General features: G+C 41.0%; 1 protein-coding gene across 1 annotated transcript in view; it reads left to right on the top strand.

Moving 5' to 3' along the window:
- The window catches only part of TRHDE (thyrotropin releasing hormone degrading enzyme), a 439,831-nt gene that overhangs the window by 13,619 nt on the left and 412,150 nt on the right, over positions 1-14,062 (top strand). Inside the window, exon 2 of the mRNA XM_025284466.3 lies at positions 818-1,091. Within this exon, the coding sequence (XP_025140251.3) occupies positions 818-1,091 (274 nt within the window). The remainder of the gene's footprint in view (positions 1-817; positions 1,092-14,062) is intronic.

Raw genomic sequence — 14,062 nt, 5'->3', positions numbered from 1 at the left:
TTTACTGGTTGAACAGTTTCAACCAGTTTCAGAGAGGAGAGAGACAGTCATGGCCGGCCGACTCTGGGCGACCCCATAGATGGCAGCCCACAGGCTCCCCTGTCCCTGAGATTCTCCAGGCAAGGATACTGGAGTGGGTTGCCATTTCCTTCTCCAATGCATGAAAGTGAAAAGTGAAAGTGAAGTCGCTCAGTCGTGTCTGACCCTCAGCGACCACATGGACTGCAGCCTTCCGGGCTCCTCCTCCATGGGATTTTCCAGACAAGAGTACTGGAGTGGGGTGCCATTGCCTTCTCCGCATACCACAAAGGAGAACCATTATTTTCTAATACTTTCCAGTATGATGACGAGTTGTTTTTCTGTAAAGTGTCAGTTTTGCCTAATAAGCACAACTCTGGGCTTCCCTTGTGGCTCAGCTGGCAAAGAATCCACCTGCAATGTGGGAGACCTGGGTTCAATCCCTGTGTTGGGAAGATCCCCTGGAGAGGGTAAAGACTACCCACTGCTGTATTTTGGCCTGGAGAATTCCATGGACTATATAGTCCATGGGATCTCAAAGAGCTGGACACCACTGAGCAACTTTCACTTTCACTGGATTTAGAGAATTTACTTTAGTTGAGACAAAAAGTTTTCTGAAAATTTTTTGTTGTTGGGGAAATATGCATGAAATATGCTTTTGTACCATTCATGTACTTAAGTTTGGTTCAGGAAAAAAGTGTCTTGTAATTTGCAGAAGTATTTTATTAACAGAAGTATATAAAGTGATCATAACTTAAGTCATAAATGTAATTGAGAATGTCATTTTCTTTTTTTCCAGATTCCTTGGTATTACTCAGTTTTCGCCTACACATGCCAGAAAGGCATTTCCTTGTTTTGACGAGCCAATCTACAAGGCTACTTTCAAAATCAGCATCAAGCATCAAGCAAGCTATTTATCTTTATCCAATATGCCAGTGGAAACTTCTGTGTTTGAGGAAGATGGATGGGTTACGGATCACTTTTCACAAACCCCTCTCATGTCCACGTACTATTTAGCCTGGGCAATTTGCAACTTCACATACAGAGAAACTACCACCAAGAGTGGGGTTGCAGTAAGTATTTTAAGCTTAATGTTGTTTTTGGATAATATACGCTGATATCTGGATTAACAATGACTCATTTCTCTGCTCTTCCCATCTTATATAGCTGAATTCTTTTCTTCATCCTTGGAAGGAAAATTTTCTTCTTGGTTTCAGAGTCAGAGAGGAACTTCTCTTCCTGACCCAGCCTTCTTATTAATTTATTCACTTTCCCACTCCTGCCATTCCTATTCCTTTTGATCACCTGATTATCTCTGCAACAGCTGTTGTCTGTTATGGGAAATTGCCTGTTTTTATTTATATGATGATAAAGCTTCTTTTTATTATAAAATATTTCACACATAAAGAAAATGTGGAGAATAATATTATAAGCTCCATATACCTACTAGCCAGCTCTATAGAATCTAAACATTTTACCATCTTTGCTCCAGTTTCATTTAATTTTTGAAAAAGTAAAACATGTTGGGTAGAGTTGAAGCCCCCTGTGGACCCCTGCCTGATATTATTGCCTTGCCTCTTATCTCCTACCTGGCCCTGAATTTGAATTTTGTCATTTCTATGCATATTATCACACAATATTAAGTGTATTATTCATTATTAAGTATAAGTGAAGCAGCTCAGTGGTGTCTGACTCTTTGCGACCCCATGGACTGTAGCCCGCCAGGCTCCTCCATCCATGGAATTTTCTAGGCAAGAGTACTGGAGTGGGTTGCCATTTTCTTCTCCAGGAGATCTTCCTGACCCAGGGATCAAACCAGGGTCATCCCGCAGATGCTTTACCGTCTGAGCCACCAGGGAATCAATCATTATCTGTTTAAATAATTCCATGCTTTAAAATTGCATATAAGTGGTTTTATATTATAGATAATCATTTCTTCAACTTATTTTTATTTGATTTCATTTTTGCTTAAAATGTTTGTGGCTTATCTGAATAGAGTGGTTGAATGAATATATTAAAATTTCCCTTCTTCCTATAGATGAACAATTTAATGTTTCCTGATTTTTCAGTGATTAACAACAATGCTCAGTGAACATTTTTGCAGCTAAATTCTTTTGCTGATATGCTAGAATTTCTGTAACATATGAGGCTTCTTTTAACCCATAGCACCCATATGTATAGAAATATGTACTTAGACAAAGGTGTTATATAGGAAGCCTCGAGAATTCACTCTCTGTATTAAATTTATAACAAAAGTCAATTGTATTCTTTATGATCATTACCATTTGTGATACCATTCATTTTTCCAGGTACTTTTGACATGCATTTGTCTTGCATTAATCAGACTAAAGCAGGCCATGCTCAGTTAACAACTTTGTCTTCATTTTGATGGCTTATGCAATAAGTATGCATTTATTTTAAGTTTCATGTCAACCCTAAAGCAAGGTATTATAATTACATTTTTCCAAGTGAATAAATTTAGGTGGCGCCAGTGGTAAAGGACCTGTCTGCCAATACAGGAGACATTAGAGATGTGGGTTTTATCCCTGGGTCAGGAAAATCCCTTGGAGGAGGAAATGGCAACCCATTCCAGTATTCTTGCCTGGTGAATCCCACAGACAGAGTAGCCTGGTGGTGTGTGGTCCGTGGGGTTGCAAAGGGTCGGACATGATTGAAGAGACTTAGCAAGTACAAATTTAGGTTTAAAGAGGTGAAATAACTTTATCAGAGTAAAAGGTAAGTGAGTGGTAGAGCTGCAAGACTAACTTCTTATGGTATGACCCTACATTTTGGGTTCTCAGCACCCACGCCCCTCCTCATGCTGTATTTACCATTTCACCTGTGTGTCTATATGAGAGTCCAGGTAATGATTCTTTCCATCCAATGGCCATTGTATCTGGTGTTACTCAAACATAACAGAAAAAGTGAATAGAAATCTATATTCTTATTCTGTAGGAAGTCCATAGCTCTATAACAGGCTAAATTTTGAATAATAGGTTTAGATAAACAAATTTTTCTTGCTGTTAACTTTCAATTTAAATCACCACAGAACCCATTTAAAAAATAAAATTTTCTTGCATACAAATTTAATGCCATTAGTAAAGAACTGTATATGGTGAGTTAATCTACATAATCATTAAAAATAGTACCCCTAAGTACTGACTGTAGAATGCTAGAAAAAAGACATTTTGCTCTTTTGGACTTATACTTATTTAATATGTTTAATTCCTCTGGTATTTCTTGATATCTCCTGTGGATAGATACTTCAAGGCTACTCATGTTGGACTGTACAAAGAAAAGGAATACTAATATATATCATTTCCTTTTACATCTTCAAAAGTTGATGAGAGTTGCTGTGGGTCTCTTAGGAGCATAGGGTACATTGGAAGTGTTTTTTTCTTAGTATGATTTCTTTATCCTAAAAGTATTTTCAGCTCTACACAATTATGCTTGTTGCTAAGTGATCCATGTTTTAGAACCAGATACACCCCAATTATTTAGATGTGACTTTTATTAAAGTTAAGAATTCAAGTAATTAGTAAACATTAAAAAATTCCTATTTAATTATTTTTATGGAGAAAAGATAAAGCATGCTACTAGAGAACACTGGAAGGCCAACTGAAATAAAATTTTTGTTGTATAATCTAAAAATATTAAGAGTAGTAAAAAGAAAAACAAAATTGCTGTTGGGAACCCTTATTTATCAACTGTGGAACTAAAATGTAAAACCTGGTTCTCTTTTTTTGTCACCCCTTGGAAATCCAGTAATTTTCTTTTTATTGCCATTCCTCTTTATTACCGAGAACACATGGAATGACATTTCTGAACTCTTTAACAGCTAGGAGTGGAGGTTTAGCTTTATTCTCTTGGGTGTGGGATGGTCATATGAAATCCAGGGGATTGTTTTGAATTAGAAACTGAAGCAGTTTCCTTTGAGATATGAAAGAGTAACCTGAGTAGCATCTTAATATACAGCTGAATGGAAGCAGAGCATCAAGTATACATATTTGAAGCATCATTATTTGCTCATCAAGTTATGTGTATTTTGCAAGGAACTAATTAGTCGCTCAGTTGTGTCGGACTCTTTGCAACCCCATGGACGATAGGCTGCCAGAATCCTTTATCCATGGAATTCTCCAAGCAAGAATACTGAAGTGGGTTGCTGTTCCATTCTCCAGGGGATCGTCCTGACCCGTGGATCAAGCCTGGATGTCCTGCATTGCAAGCAGATTCTTTATCACCTGAGCCCTAGGGAAGCCCTTGCAAAGCACTATCCTAAGTAATTAAGAAGCTTAAGAAAAGTCTAAGATCCTTCCAGTAGAGTGATTGAAGGGCAGCTTTCAAGTGGAATCCATTCCTGTCGAATGTTAAGTTTCAGTTCAGTTCAGTTCAGCCTCTCAATCGTGTCCGACTCTTTGCGACCCCATGAACCACAGCACGCCAGGCCTCCCTGTCCATCACCAACTCCTGGAGTTCACTCAGAGTCACGTCCATTGAGTCGGCGATGCCATCCAGCCATCCCATCCTCTGTCGTCCCCTTCTCCTCCTGCCCCCAATCCCTCCCAGCATCAGAGTCTTTTCCAATGAGTCAACTCTTCACATGAGGTGGCCAAAGAACTGGAATTTCAGCTTTAGCATCATTCCTTCAAAGAAACACCCAGGACTGATCCCCTTTAGAATGGACTGGTTGAATCTCCTTGCAGTCCAAGGGACTCTCAAGAGTTTTCTCCAACACCACAGTTCAAAAGCATCAATTCTTCGGCACTCAGCCTTCTTCACAGTCCAACTCTCACATCCATACATGACTACTGGAAAAACCATAGCCTTGACTAGATGGACCTTTGTTGGCAAAGTATTGTCTCTGCTTTTGAATATGCTATCTAGGTTGGTCATAACTTTCCTTCCAAGGAGTAAGCATCCTTTAATTTCATGGCTGCAATCACCATTTCCAGTAATTTTGGAGCCCAAAAAAATAAAGTCTGACACTGTTTCCACTGTTTCCTCATCTATTTGCAATGAAGTGATGGGACCAGATGCCATGATCTTCATTTTCTGAATGTTGAGCTTTAAGCCAACTTTTTCACTCTCCTCTTTCACTTGCATCAAGAGGCTTTTGAGTTCCTCTTCACTTTCTGCCATAAGGGTGGTGTCATCTGCATATCTGAGGTGATTGATATTTCTCCCAGCAATCTTGATTCCAGCTTGTGCTTCTTTCAGCCCAGGGTTTCTCATGATGTACTCTGCATATAAGTTTAATAAGCAGTGTGACAATATACAACCTTGACGTACTCCTTTACCTATTTGGAACCAGTTTCTGTTGTTCCATGTCCAGTTCTAACTGTTGCTTCCTGACCTGCATATAGGTTTCTCAAGAGGCAGGTCAGGTGGTCTGGTATTCCCATCTCTTTCAGAATTTTCCACAGTTTAATGTGATCCACACAGTCCAAGGCTTTGGCATAGTCAATAAAGCAGAAATAGATGTTTTTCTGGAACTCTGTTGCTTTTTCCATGATCCAGTGGATGTTGGAAATTTGATCTCTGGTTCCTCTGCCTTTTCTGGAGAAAGGAATGGCAAGCCACTTCAGTATTCTTGCTTTGAGAACCCCATGAACAGTATGAAAAGGGAAAATAATAGGATACTGAAAGAGGAACTCCCCAGGTCGGTAGGTGCGCAATATGCTACTGGAGATCAGTGGAGAAATAACTCCAGAAAGCATGAAGGGATGGAGCCAAAGTAAAAACAATACCCAGTTGTGGATGTGACTCGTGATAGAAGCAAGGTCCGATGCTGTAAAGAGCAATATTGCATAGGAACCTGGAATATTAGGTCCATGAATCAAGGCAAATTGGAAGTGATCAAACAGGAGATGGCAAGAGTGAACATTGACATTCTAGGAATCAGTGAACTAAAATGGACTGGAATGGGTGAATTTAACTCAGATGACCATTATATCTACTACTGTGAGCAGGAATCCCTTAGAAGAAATGGAGTAGCCATCATGGTCAACAAAAGAGTCCGAAATGCAGTACTTGGATGCAATCTCAAAAATGACAGAAGGATCTCTGTTCATTTCCGAGGCAAACCATTCAATATCACAGTAATCCAAGTCTATGCCCCAACCAGTAATGCTGAAGAAGCTGAAGTTGAACGGTTCTATGAAGACCTACAAGACCTTTTAGAACCAACACCCAAAAAAGATGTCCTTTTCATTATAGGGGACTGGAATGCAAAAGTAGGAAGTCAAGAAACACCTGGAGTAACAGGCAAATTTGGCCTTGGAATACGGAATGAAGCAGGGCAAAGACTAATAGAGGTTTGCCAAGAGAATGCACTGGTCATAGCAAACACCCTCTTCCAACAACACAGGAGAAGACTCTACACATGGACATCACCAGATGGTCAACACAAAAATCAGATTGATTATATTCTTTGCAGCCAAAGATGGAGAAGCTCTATACAGTCAGCAAAAACAAGACAGGGAGCTGACTGTGGCTCAGATCATGAACTCCTTATTGCCAAATTCAGACTGAAATTGAAGAAGGTAGGGAAAACCACCAGACCATTCAGGTATGACCTAAATCAAATCCCTTATGATTATACAGTGGAAGTGAGAAATAGATTTAAGGGACTAGATCTGATAGAGTGCCTGATGAACTATGGACAGAGGTTCATGACATTGTACAGAAGACAGGGATCAAGACCATCCCCATGGAAAAGAAATGCAAAAAAGCAAATGGCTGTCTGGGGAGGCCTTACAAATAGCTGTGAAAAGAAGAGAAGAGAAAAGCAAAGAAGAAAAGGAAAGATATAAGCATCTGAATGCAGAGTTCCAAAGAATAGCAAGAAGAGATAAGAAAGCCTTCCTCAGCTATCAGTGCAAAAAAATAGAGGAAAAGAACAAAATGGGAAAGACTAGAGATCTCTTCAAGAAAATTAGAGATACCAAGGGAATATTTCATGCAAAGATGGCCTCGATAAAGGACAGAAATGGTATGGACCTAACAGAAGCAGAAGATATTAAGAAGAGGTGGCAAGAATACACAGAAGAATGGTACAAAAAAGATCTTCACGACCAAGATAATCATGATGGTGTGATCACTCACCTAGAGCCAGACATCCTGGAATGTGAAGTCAAGTGGGCCTTAGAAAGCATCACTATGAACAAAGCTAGTGGAGGTGATAGAATTCCAGTTGAGCTATTTCAAATCCTGAAAGATGACGCTGTGAAAATGCTGCACTCAATATGCCAGCAAATTTGGAAAACTCAGCAGTGGCCACAGGACTGGAAAAGGTCAGTTTTCATTCCAATCCCAAAGAAAGGCAATGTCAAAGAATGCTCAAACTACCGCACAATTGCACTCATCTCACATGCTAGTAAAGTAATGCTCAAAATTCTCCAAGCCAGGCTTCAGCAATATGTGAACTGTGAACTTCCAGATGTTCAAGCTGGTTTTAGAAAAAGCAGAGGAACCAGATGTTAAGTTTACCCATCCCCAATATGGCTTAGCATTTTTCTAGTTAGTTGACAACACTTAGAAATTTGGAAATTGGCACATAACATTCTTTCTATCTGGCTTCTCTTGAAAAATTGGAAAATCTTGTGACAGCTGGCTCAGATTCTCACTTGGCAATATTTGCTCATTCATTTATTCCTTCAGCAAACTATCACAGAGTTTAGTGCCATAAAACAAGCATTTTATTGCCTTCAGAGTTTCAGTGGGTCAGAAATTGAAAAGACCCAACAGAAGCACTTTGTCTTTGCTCAGTGATGTCAGAGGGCTCGGCTGGGGAGACTTGATGGCTGACTTGACAGCTTGAAGCCAGGATCATCTGGGCCATCTTCACTAATTTGTCTGATGATCGTTCTGTCAGTCCTCTGGGATATCAAATAGGACGTCTGGCCACAGCATTTATGTGCGGCTTTTCCATACTGTCTGGGCTTGCTCCAAGCATAGTGGGCTCAGGCTTGTTGGATTTCTTATGTGGTTGTTCGGAGTTCTAAAGATGAATGTCTTAAAAGAGCTATGTGAAAGCTGTATGGCAATTGGTGACTTATCCTCTGAAATCACACAGCATATTGGGCTTCCCTGGTGGTTCAGTTGGTAAAAAAATCCATCTGCAGTGCCAGAGACCCAGGTTGGATCCCTGGTGGGGGAAGATCCCTTGGAGAAGGCAATGGCAGCTCCCTTCAGTATTCTTGCCTAGAAAATCTCACAGACAGAGGAGCCTGGAGAGCTACAGTCCATAGGGCTGCAAAGAGTTGAACACAACTGAGCGTCTGAGTATGTGTGTGTATATATATATCTCACTTCTATTGCGTTTTAATCATTGCCAGTGAGTCACTAAGGCTGGCCTGAGTGAGCACGTAATCCATGGGTCAGCACATTAGCAGTGTCTGAAGTCTCAATAGTTTCTGAAGTCACATCCTTGGCTTCATCATGTGTTCCTGACAGTGACCTGCATTTTTTTTTTCTAAGGCCATTTCTTATTTTAAGAATATTTTGCCAGAAAGTGTTTTAACTCTGAGCTCATCAAATCCTGGCTCTTTTCTGTTTCTTCTGAGTTTTGCTTGGAAACTGGGTACTTTGTTCTGAAGCTCACGTCTCCTGGTTTGTATTTTTCACATCCAGGTAGTAGAAGCCGGTGGCGCTTTCAGTGTTCTGTCTGGAAGTCTTCTTAGCTTGAAAATGTATTTTAATAATTATTTCTTATTTTTCATGGTACTACACGCAACAGTGTTGCCAAACTTTCTTTTACTTAATAACAAAGGTCCTCTTTCGAAATTTCAGCTTCCAATACATTTACCTTAGTATCTTTCAAGGTGCCACCACCAGCTTCCTCAGGGGCTATAAATCTTTGGCTAGAGGATCCCCTCAAGGCTCTTCCAGCTTTTGCCAGCAGTTCAGTCTCAAAGCCAATGTCACCTGTTTCAAGGCTTTTGTTATGCAGTGCCCCACTTCCAGGTACTAAAATAGTTTCCAGTTGGTATTGCTGAATGCTAAGTCACTCTAAAACTTAGCAATAAAACAGGATAACCAGTGTTTGTGCCTGTTGCATTCTGTGGGTTGGAGGTACGGACAGCATGAAGCAGGGTATGATTCATCTCTGTTCTTTGATGTTTCAGCTGGGAAAGCTTGACTACTGGGAGTGACTTAACAACTGAGGGCCAGAGTCTTCGGAGGGCAGTCTGTGCTAACTTTCTTTGCTTGTTGTTGGCTGTTGTCAGGGATCTCAGTTGGGGCCCTTATCTGGATCGCCTATGAATGGTCTCCCTTTGAGGCCTGAGCTTCCTTGCAGCCTGGTGTTGTCAGACTTGTTACTGGTGACTCAAGCCTCCAAAGGTGAGTGTACCAAGAGATTTACACTGCCTCCTCTTTCCATTATAAATGATTACATAGATTGAGTTAGTCACCCTCTTCTTTTTTTTCTCTCTTCCTTGTAGCCAGGCAGAGGCTATGTTATCTTTCCTGACCTAGTCTGTGAGGTTAAACAGTTCACTGTCGCTGCGTTCTGTTACTTACAAACTTAGATTCTAGCAGAAGGGACATAGTCTCCATCTTTCAATGGGAACAGTGTCAGAGAATTTGAAGGCTCACTTGGAAACCACCACAGCTGTTAAAAGTGTTACAGAGATCATAGAGCCACAAGCACAGTGCCTGACGTGTGGCACTCACTCTGATGATGGCAAATTGATGATACATTCTGAAGTCACAGAAGGGAGAAGGGGTATGTAAGTTTGAGAGCGAGATGGAATCTAGATTGTAAAAGGGCTTATGCCTATTTTAAAATTACCATTCAGTTAACAGTAAGACCCACTGGAAATTTAAGACCTGGAAGCATGATATGTGTAGTTTTAAGAATCTCCTTGAGAGAAGCATGCAAAATATGTGCACGTGAGGAGACTGGGAATAGGAGTCCATTTAGCTAAGAAAGTCTGGACTAGAGTAGTTATAATTTAAATGGATATGATAGTGTAATTATAAGAGGCGTTTTAAAGAAAGAATTGGTAGGACTTGGTGCAGGATAAAGTATAGGAAAAGTAAACACTGAGGAAGCAGAAGACCAAGTCCAGAATGACTTTAAGGTTCAGAGTAGTAACAGCTCTATAGTTTCTGTCCTCCAGATTCACTGTGTCTTCTGAACTGGTTCTCACAACCAATGAGGGTTTTAATTTTTTTTGGCCAGACTGTTGAATGCACAGCCTACGCTACCCGAGTGATCTGTTCCTCCTATCATAACTGGTTATACACAATTTTATTAGTCAACATTTTTTTTTATTATCAATTTGAACTTGAGCAAAAAGGGAAATGTGCAAGAAAAAATGGAGTATGTCCAAGAATTCCAGGTGAGGGGTGGACCTGAAACTTTGAGCACAGTGAGGTATTTGGAAATGCTGCTTCAGATCCTTGTCAGTGCTCCTTCTGCTTTGATTGACTCTCTCACTGAGGACAGGCTTCCTCTGTTCTTTGACGCACGTGGTAGACGGTTGCTGGCAGAAGTTCCCAAGTTTTGTATATTGCCATGCAGGCCCTAAGAGGGAAACGGCCCTTTACACATTTCCAAACCCATAGCAAGTGCATTGGTTGTCCTTGTTTGAGTCATGAGACCGTCTCTGGACACTGTGTCTAGAGGATGCACATCACAGGGAGATAACATCTTCTGTTTCACTGTGTGGATGGGAGTGTGAGTTGCAAAAAAAGAGGAATTACTAAAGAAGAGATGCTGAGTGAAAAGCAAATGCAGGTGCCCCAGATATATTTTTCATTTTTTTTTTTTTTGTGTGGACTGATTAAGAAGGATACACAAAATTTACAGTGATGGTGTATGTGTACACACACCTGTACCTAGGAAAGTGTACATACTCAGACACGTGATGCACATTTCTGATGCTAGAGTTCTAGTGAGAGTTCTAGTATATACATTTAAAACATGTAATTATTCTGTGTTGTTTCCTACTGGAAATACAATTTAGGTCTCATTTTAACAGAAGTAGAGGAGTGTAGGTTAATGTACTCTAAGCACTTAAAAAAATTCATATTAAAATATCCATGTTGATATTAAGAGTTCTTTTGTTTAGACTGCATTACAAATATCGTAATGGTCCACAGAGAAAGAAAAAGTAATGACAAAAGGGTTGGACTGCAATCTATTCAGGAATATAAGTGGAGGCTTCTTGATTATCCCAAGAAGAAATAATCCTCTTTGTCTTAGAATCCTCTAGGAGACTTTGTACATTCATCTCTCACAGTCATTGTCCTCCTGTTTATAGTCCTTTCTTGCTGGCCTCTTTGCTCCTCTAGACCCTTTGAAGTCAGTCACTGTATCTTGCTCATCTTTGTAAGATCAGCCATTCCTATTGTATATAGAAAATGGGAGATAGCCAAAATCCAGTGCACGTCTAAATAGGTGAATCCCTTCAGAGAAGCCACGATGTCAGGAGTTTCCAAAACCTTTTGCTAGGTTAATGGTGGTGGTGGTGGTTTAGTCGCTAAGTCGTGTCCAACTCTTTCGACTCCATGGACAGTAGCCTGCCAGGCTCCTCTGTCCATGGGATTCTCCAGGCAAGAATACTGGAGTGGGCTGCCACTTCCTTCTCCAGGGGATCTTCCAACCCAGGAGTAAAATAAAAATTCATGAGAAGTAATTTTGACCAATATTGACTGTAAATAGCAAATGCTGCAAAACACATATCCTCACTTTTTAAGTACTTTATTGGAAGATGTTGTTCAGGAGAGTTGAATCCTAAAAGTTTTACTGAAACTAGGGAACTGGATTCAATTCAATCTCTAGGCTCTGGAGGATCAGGTACGGAGGAGGAGAAATGACCAGGGATTGTCTCTGTCATCTAACAGGAATGGAAAGACTCTGAGTGCTCACTGGCTGGTGATAGCTGGGCTTGTGGGCCTGGGCTGGCTGCCATGTGGGTGTCTGTCTTGGAATCTTGGGGCCCAACTTAACCTCTGCTACGTGAGAGGCAGGCCTGAGCCAGGCTGGGTCATCCAGTCAGGTCTGTACTGTTGCCAGCAGGCTATCTGGCCAGGTCAGGAGTTTATTGCAGTCAAGGAGTTTGAGAAACTCAAAAGGCAAAAAAAAATACAGTTGATGTACCTTCTTAAATTTTATTAGTATGGTAGGAATAGAACCAAGGGCTTTTGTTAAGGAGTGAGTATAGAGTGAAGAAATGGAGGCAATGATTATAGGCTGTGTCCTTAAGAGTGCTAGTTAAGGGAAAGGAAAAGAAAATACATGTATGCAGAGCCTAGTGCAAGTGAGTTTTAGATATAGCAGTGCTAAATCTGTACAAGAGAAAAACAAAACTTTTCTTTTAAAAAAATAATTTTGTTTGTTTATTTTTGGCTGTGCCAGGCTTTTCTCTGGCTGTGGTGCATGGGCTACTCATTGCAGTGGCTTCTCAGAGAGCGTGGGCTCTAGGGTGCACAGGCTTCAAGAACTGCGAAACGTGGGCCCAGTGGCTGCGACTCCCAGGCTCTACAGCACAGGCTCAATAGCTGCCTGTGGGCTCAGTTGCTCAATGTCTCGTTGGATCTTCCTGGATCAGGGATTGAACCTGTGTCTCTTGGATTTGCAGGCAGATTCTTTACCACTGAGCCACCAGGGAAGCCGCTAAAAAGTTTTCTGACAGTTGTTAAAGAGCTACCAGATGTTCAGTAGCTTGCTTTTGTAGGGGAAATATCCAGTACTCCTTTGTACCGTTCTGCAAGTTTTCAGAACCCAGGAATAGGAATAAAGAAAGCAGCTGTGGGAGATTCCACCTGGGAGACTGCACAAGACTCATGTGGCCAGCCATCAAGAGGATTCGATATTTAGTTATGGTGAAAACATTGTTGAAAGTATGGGCCGTGGTTTCCAGAGAGGTAGAGAATCAAGGGAACCTGATAGCTTACTGTGAACGGTGTTGGATTCGTGATCTCCGAAAAAGAAGATTTAACTTTGGGACCAGGGACCAGGCTTGATCACTCAAGAGCTTTTGTGCAGCAGAGTTTTATTAAAGTATATAAAGGGACTGAGAACACTTCTGACACAGATATCAGAAGGGGGACAGAGAGCGCCCCCCTCGCTAGTCTAAGCAAGGGAGCTATATACTTTTTTAATTAGTTATTACAATACATCAAAAGAATGTCCCAGGGTTGTAAAGATCTTACTAGACCCACTCCCATAATTTACATTTTAAGATAACAGGATTAGCTAGAAGGTTTTCAGGAAGGAGAAACTGTCCTCAAGCAGGATACATTGTTGTTATATAATCCTTAGTACAGAGTTTAAACTGACTTGTGTAATCATCAGTTCCAGGCTTAAAGAAAAAAAAAAAAAACATTTTATGTGACTAAGACTAAGAAATGTAGAGAAGAAAAAAGTTTGTCCTTTCCTCCACCTTGAGAATTCCAGACCCCTCTCTCCTCCTCGGGGACCCTGGACTTCTTATCAACCTGCCTAGGAATTGGTACTCTCAAACCCAGATGGGAGTGATGGTCATGGAAAATGGATTGGGACAGATGAGGAATAGCAATCACCATGAGAATAAAAGTCAGAGTAGAGTGATGAAGTGGTGAGGTGGGAAGCTGTTTTAGGAAGGAGGTTTCAGGTTTCAGGGTGAGTTGGAGCAATTTTCACTGCAGTTTAGTGGCGTTGGAGTAATGCTACTGCGCAGTTGGATGGAAGGTGATTGAAGACAAAATCGTGGAGAGAGCTGAGATAAAATGGCAGTGAGATCATGTTAGAACAAACATCAAAACCACTGAGAGGGACTCCTTGAGTATGGCAGCCTTAAGCCAGGCTTTAGACTTTTGAAGTGTGAGTGTCCCAGTTGGAGACCTAGATCGGGAAGAAACTTAGTGAGCTGCATTAACTCCAAAAGAGAAGAGTTTTTCCATAAAAGTGGAGAAAGTGCAAGTGAAAGGCACTCAGTCGTGTCCGACTCTTTGCAACCCTATGGACCATACAGTCCATGGAATTCTCCAGGCCAGCATACTGGGTTGGGTAGCCTTTCCCTTCTCCAGGGCACCTTCCCAACCCAGGGATTGA

Source organism: Bubalus bubalis, chromosome 4, assembly GCF_019923935.1.
Source record: "Bubalus bubalis isolate 160015118507 breed Murrah chromosome 4, NDDB_SH_1, whole genome shotgun sequence".
NCBI lineage: Eukaryota > Metazoa > Chordata > Mammalia > Artiodactyla > Bovidae > Bubalus > Bubalus bubalis.
This window is presented reverse-complemented; position numbering and strand designations above follow the sequence as displayed.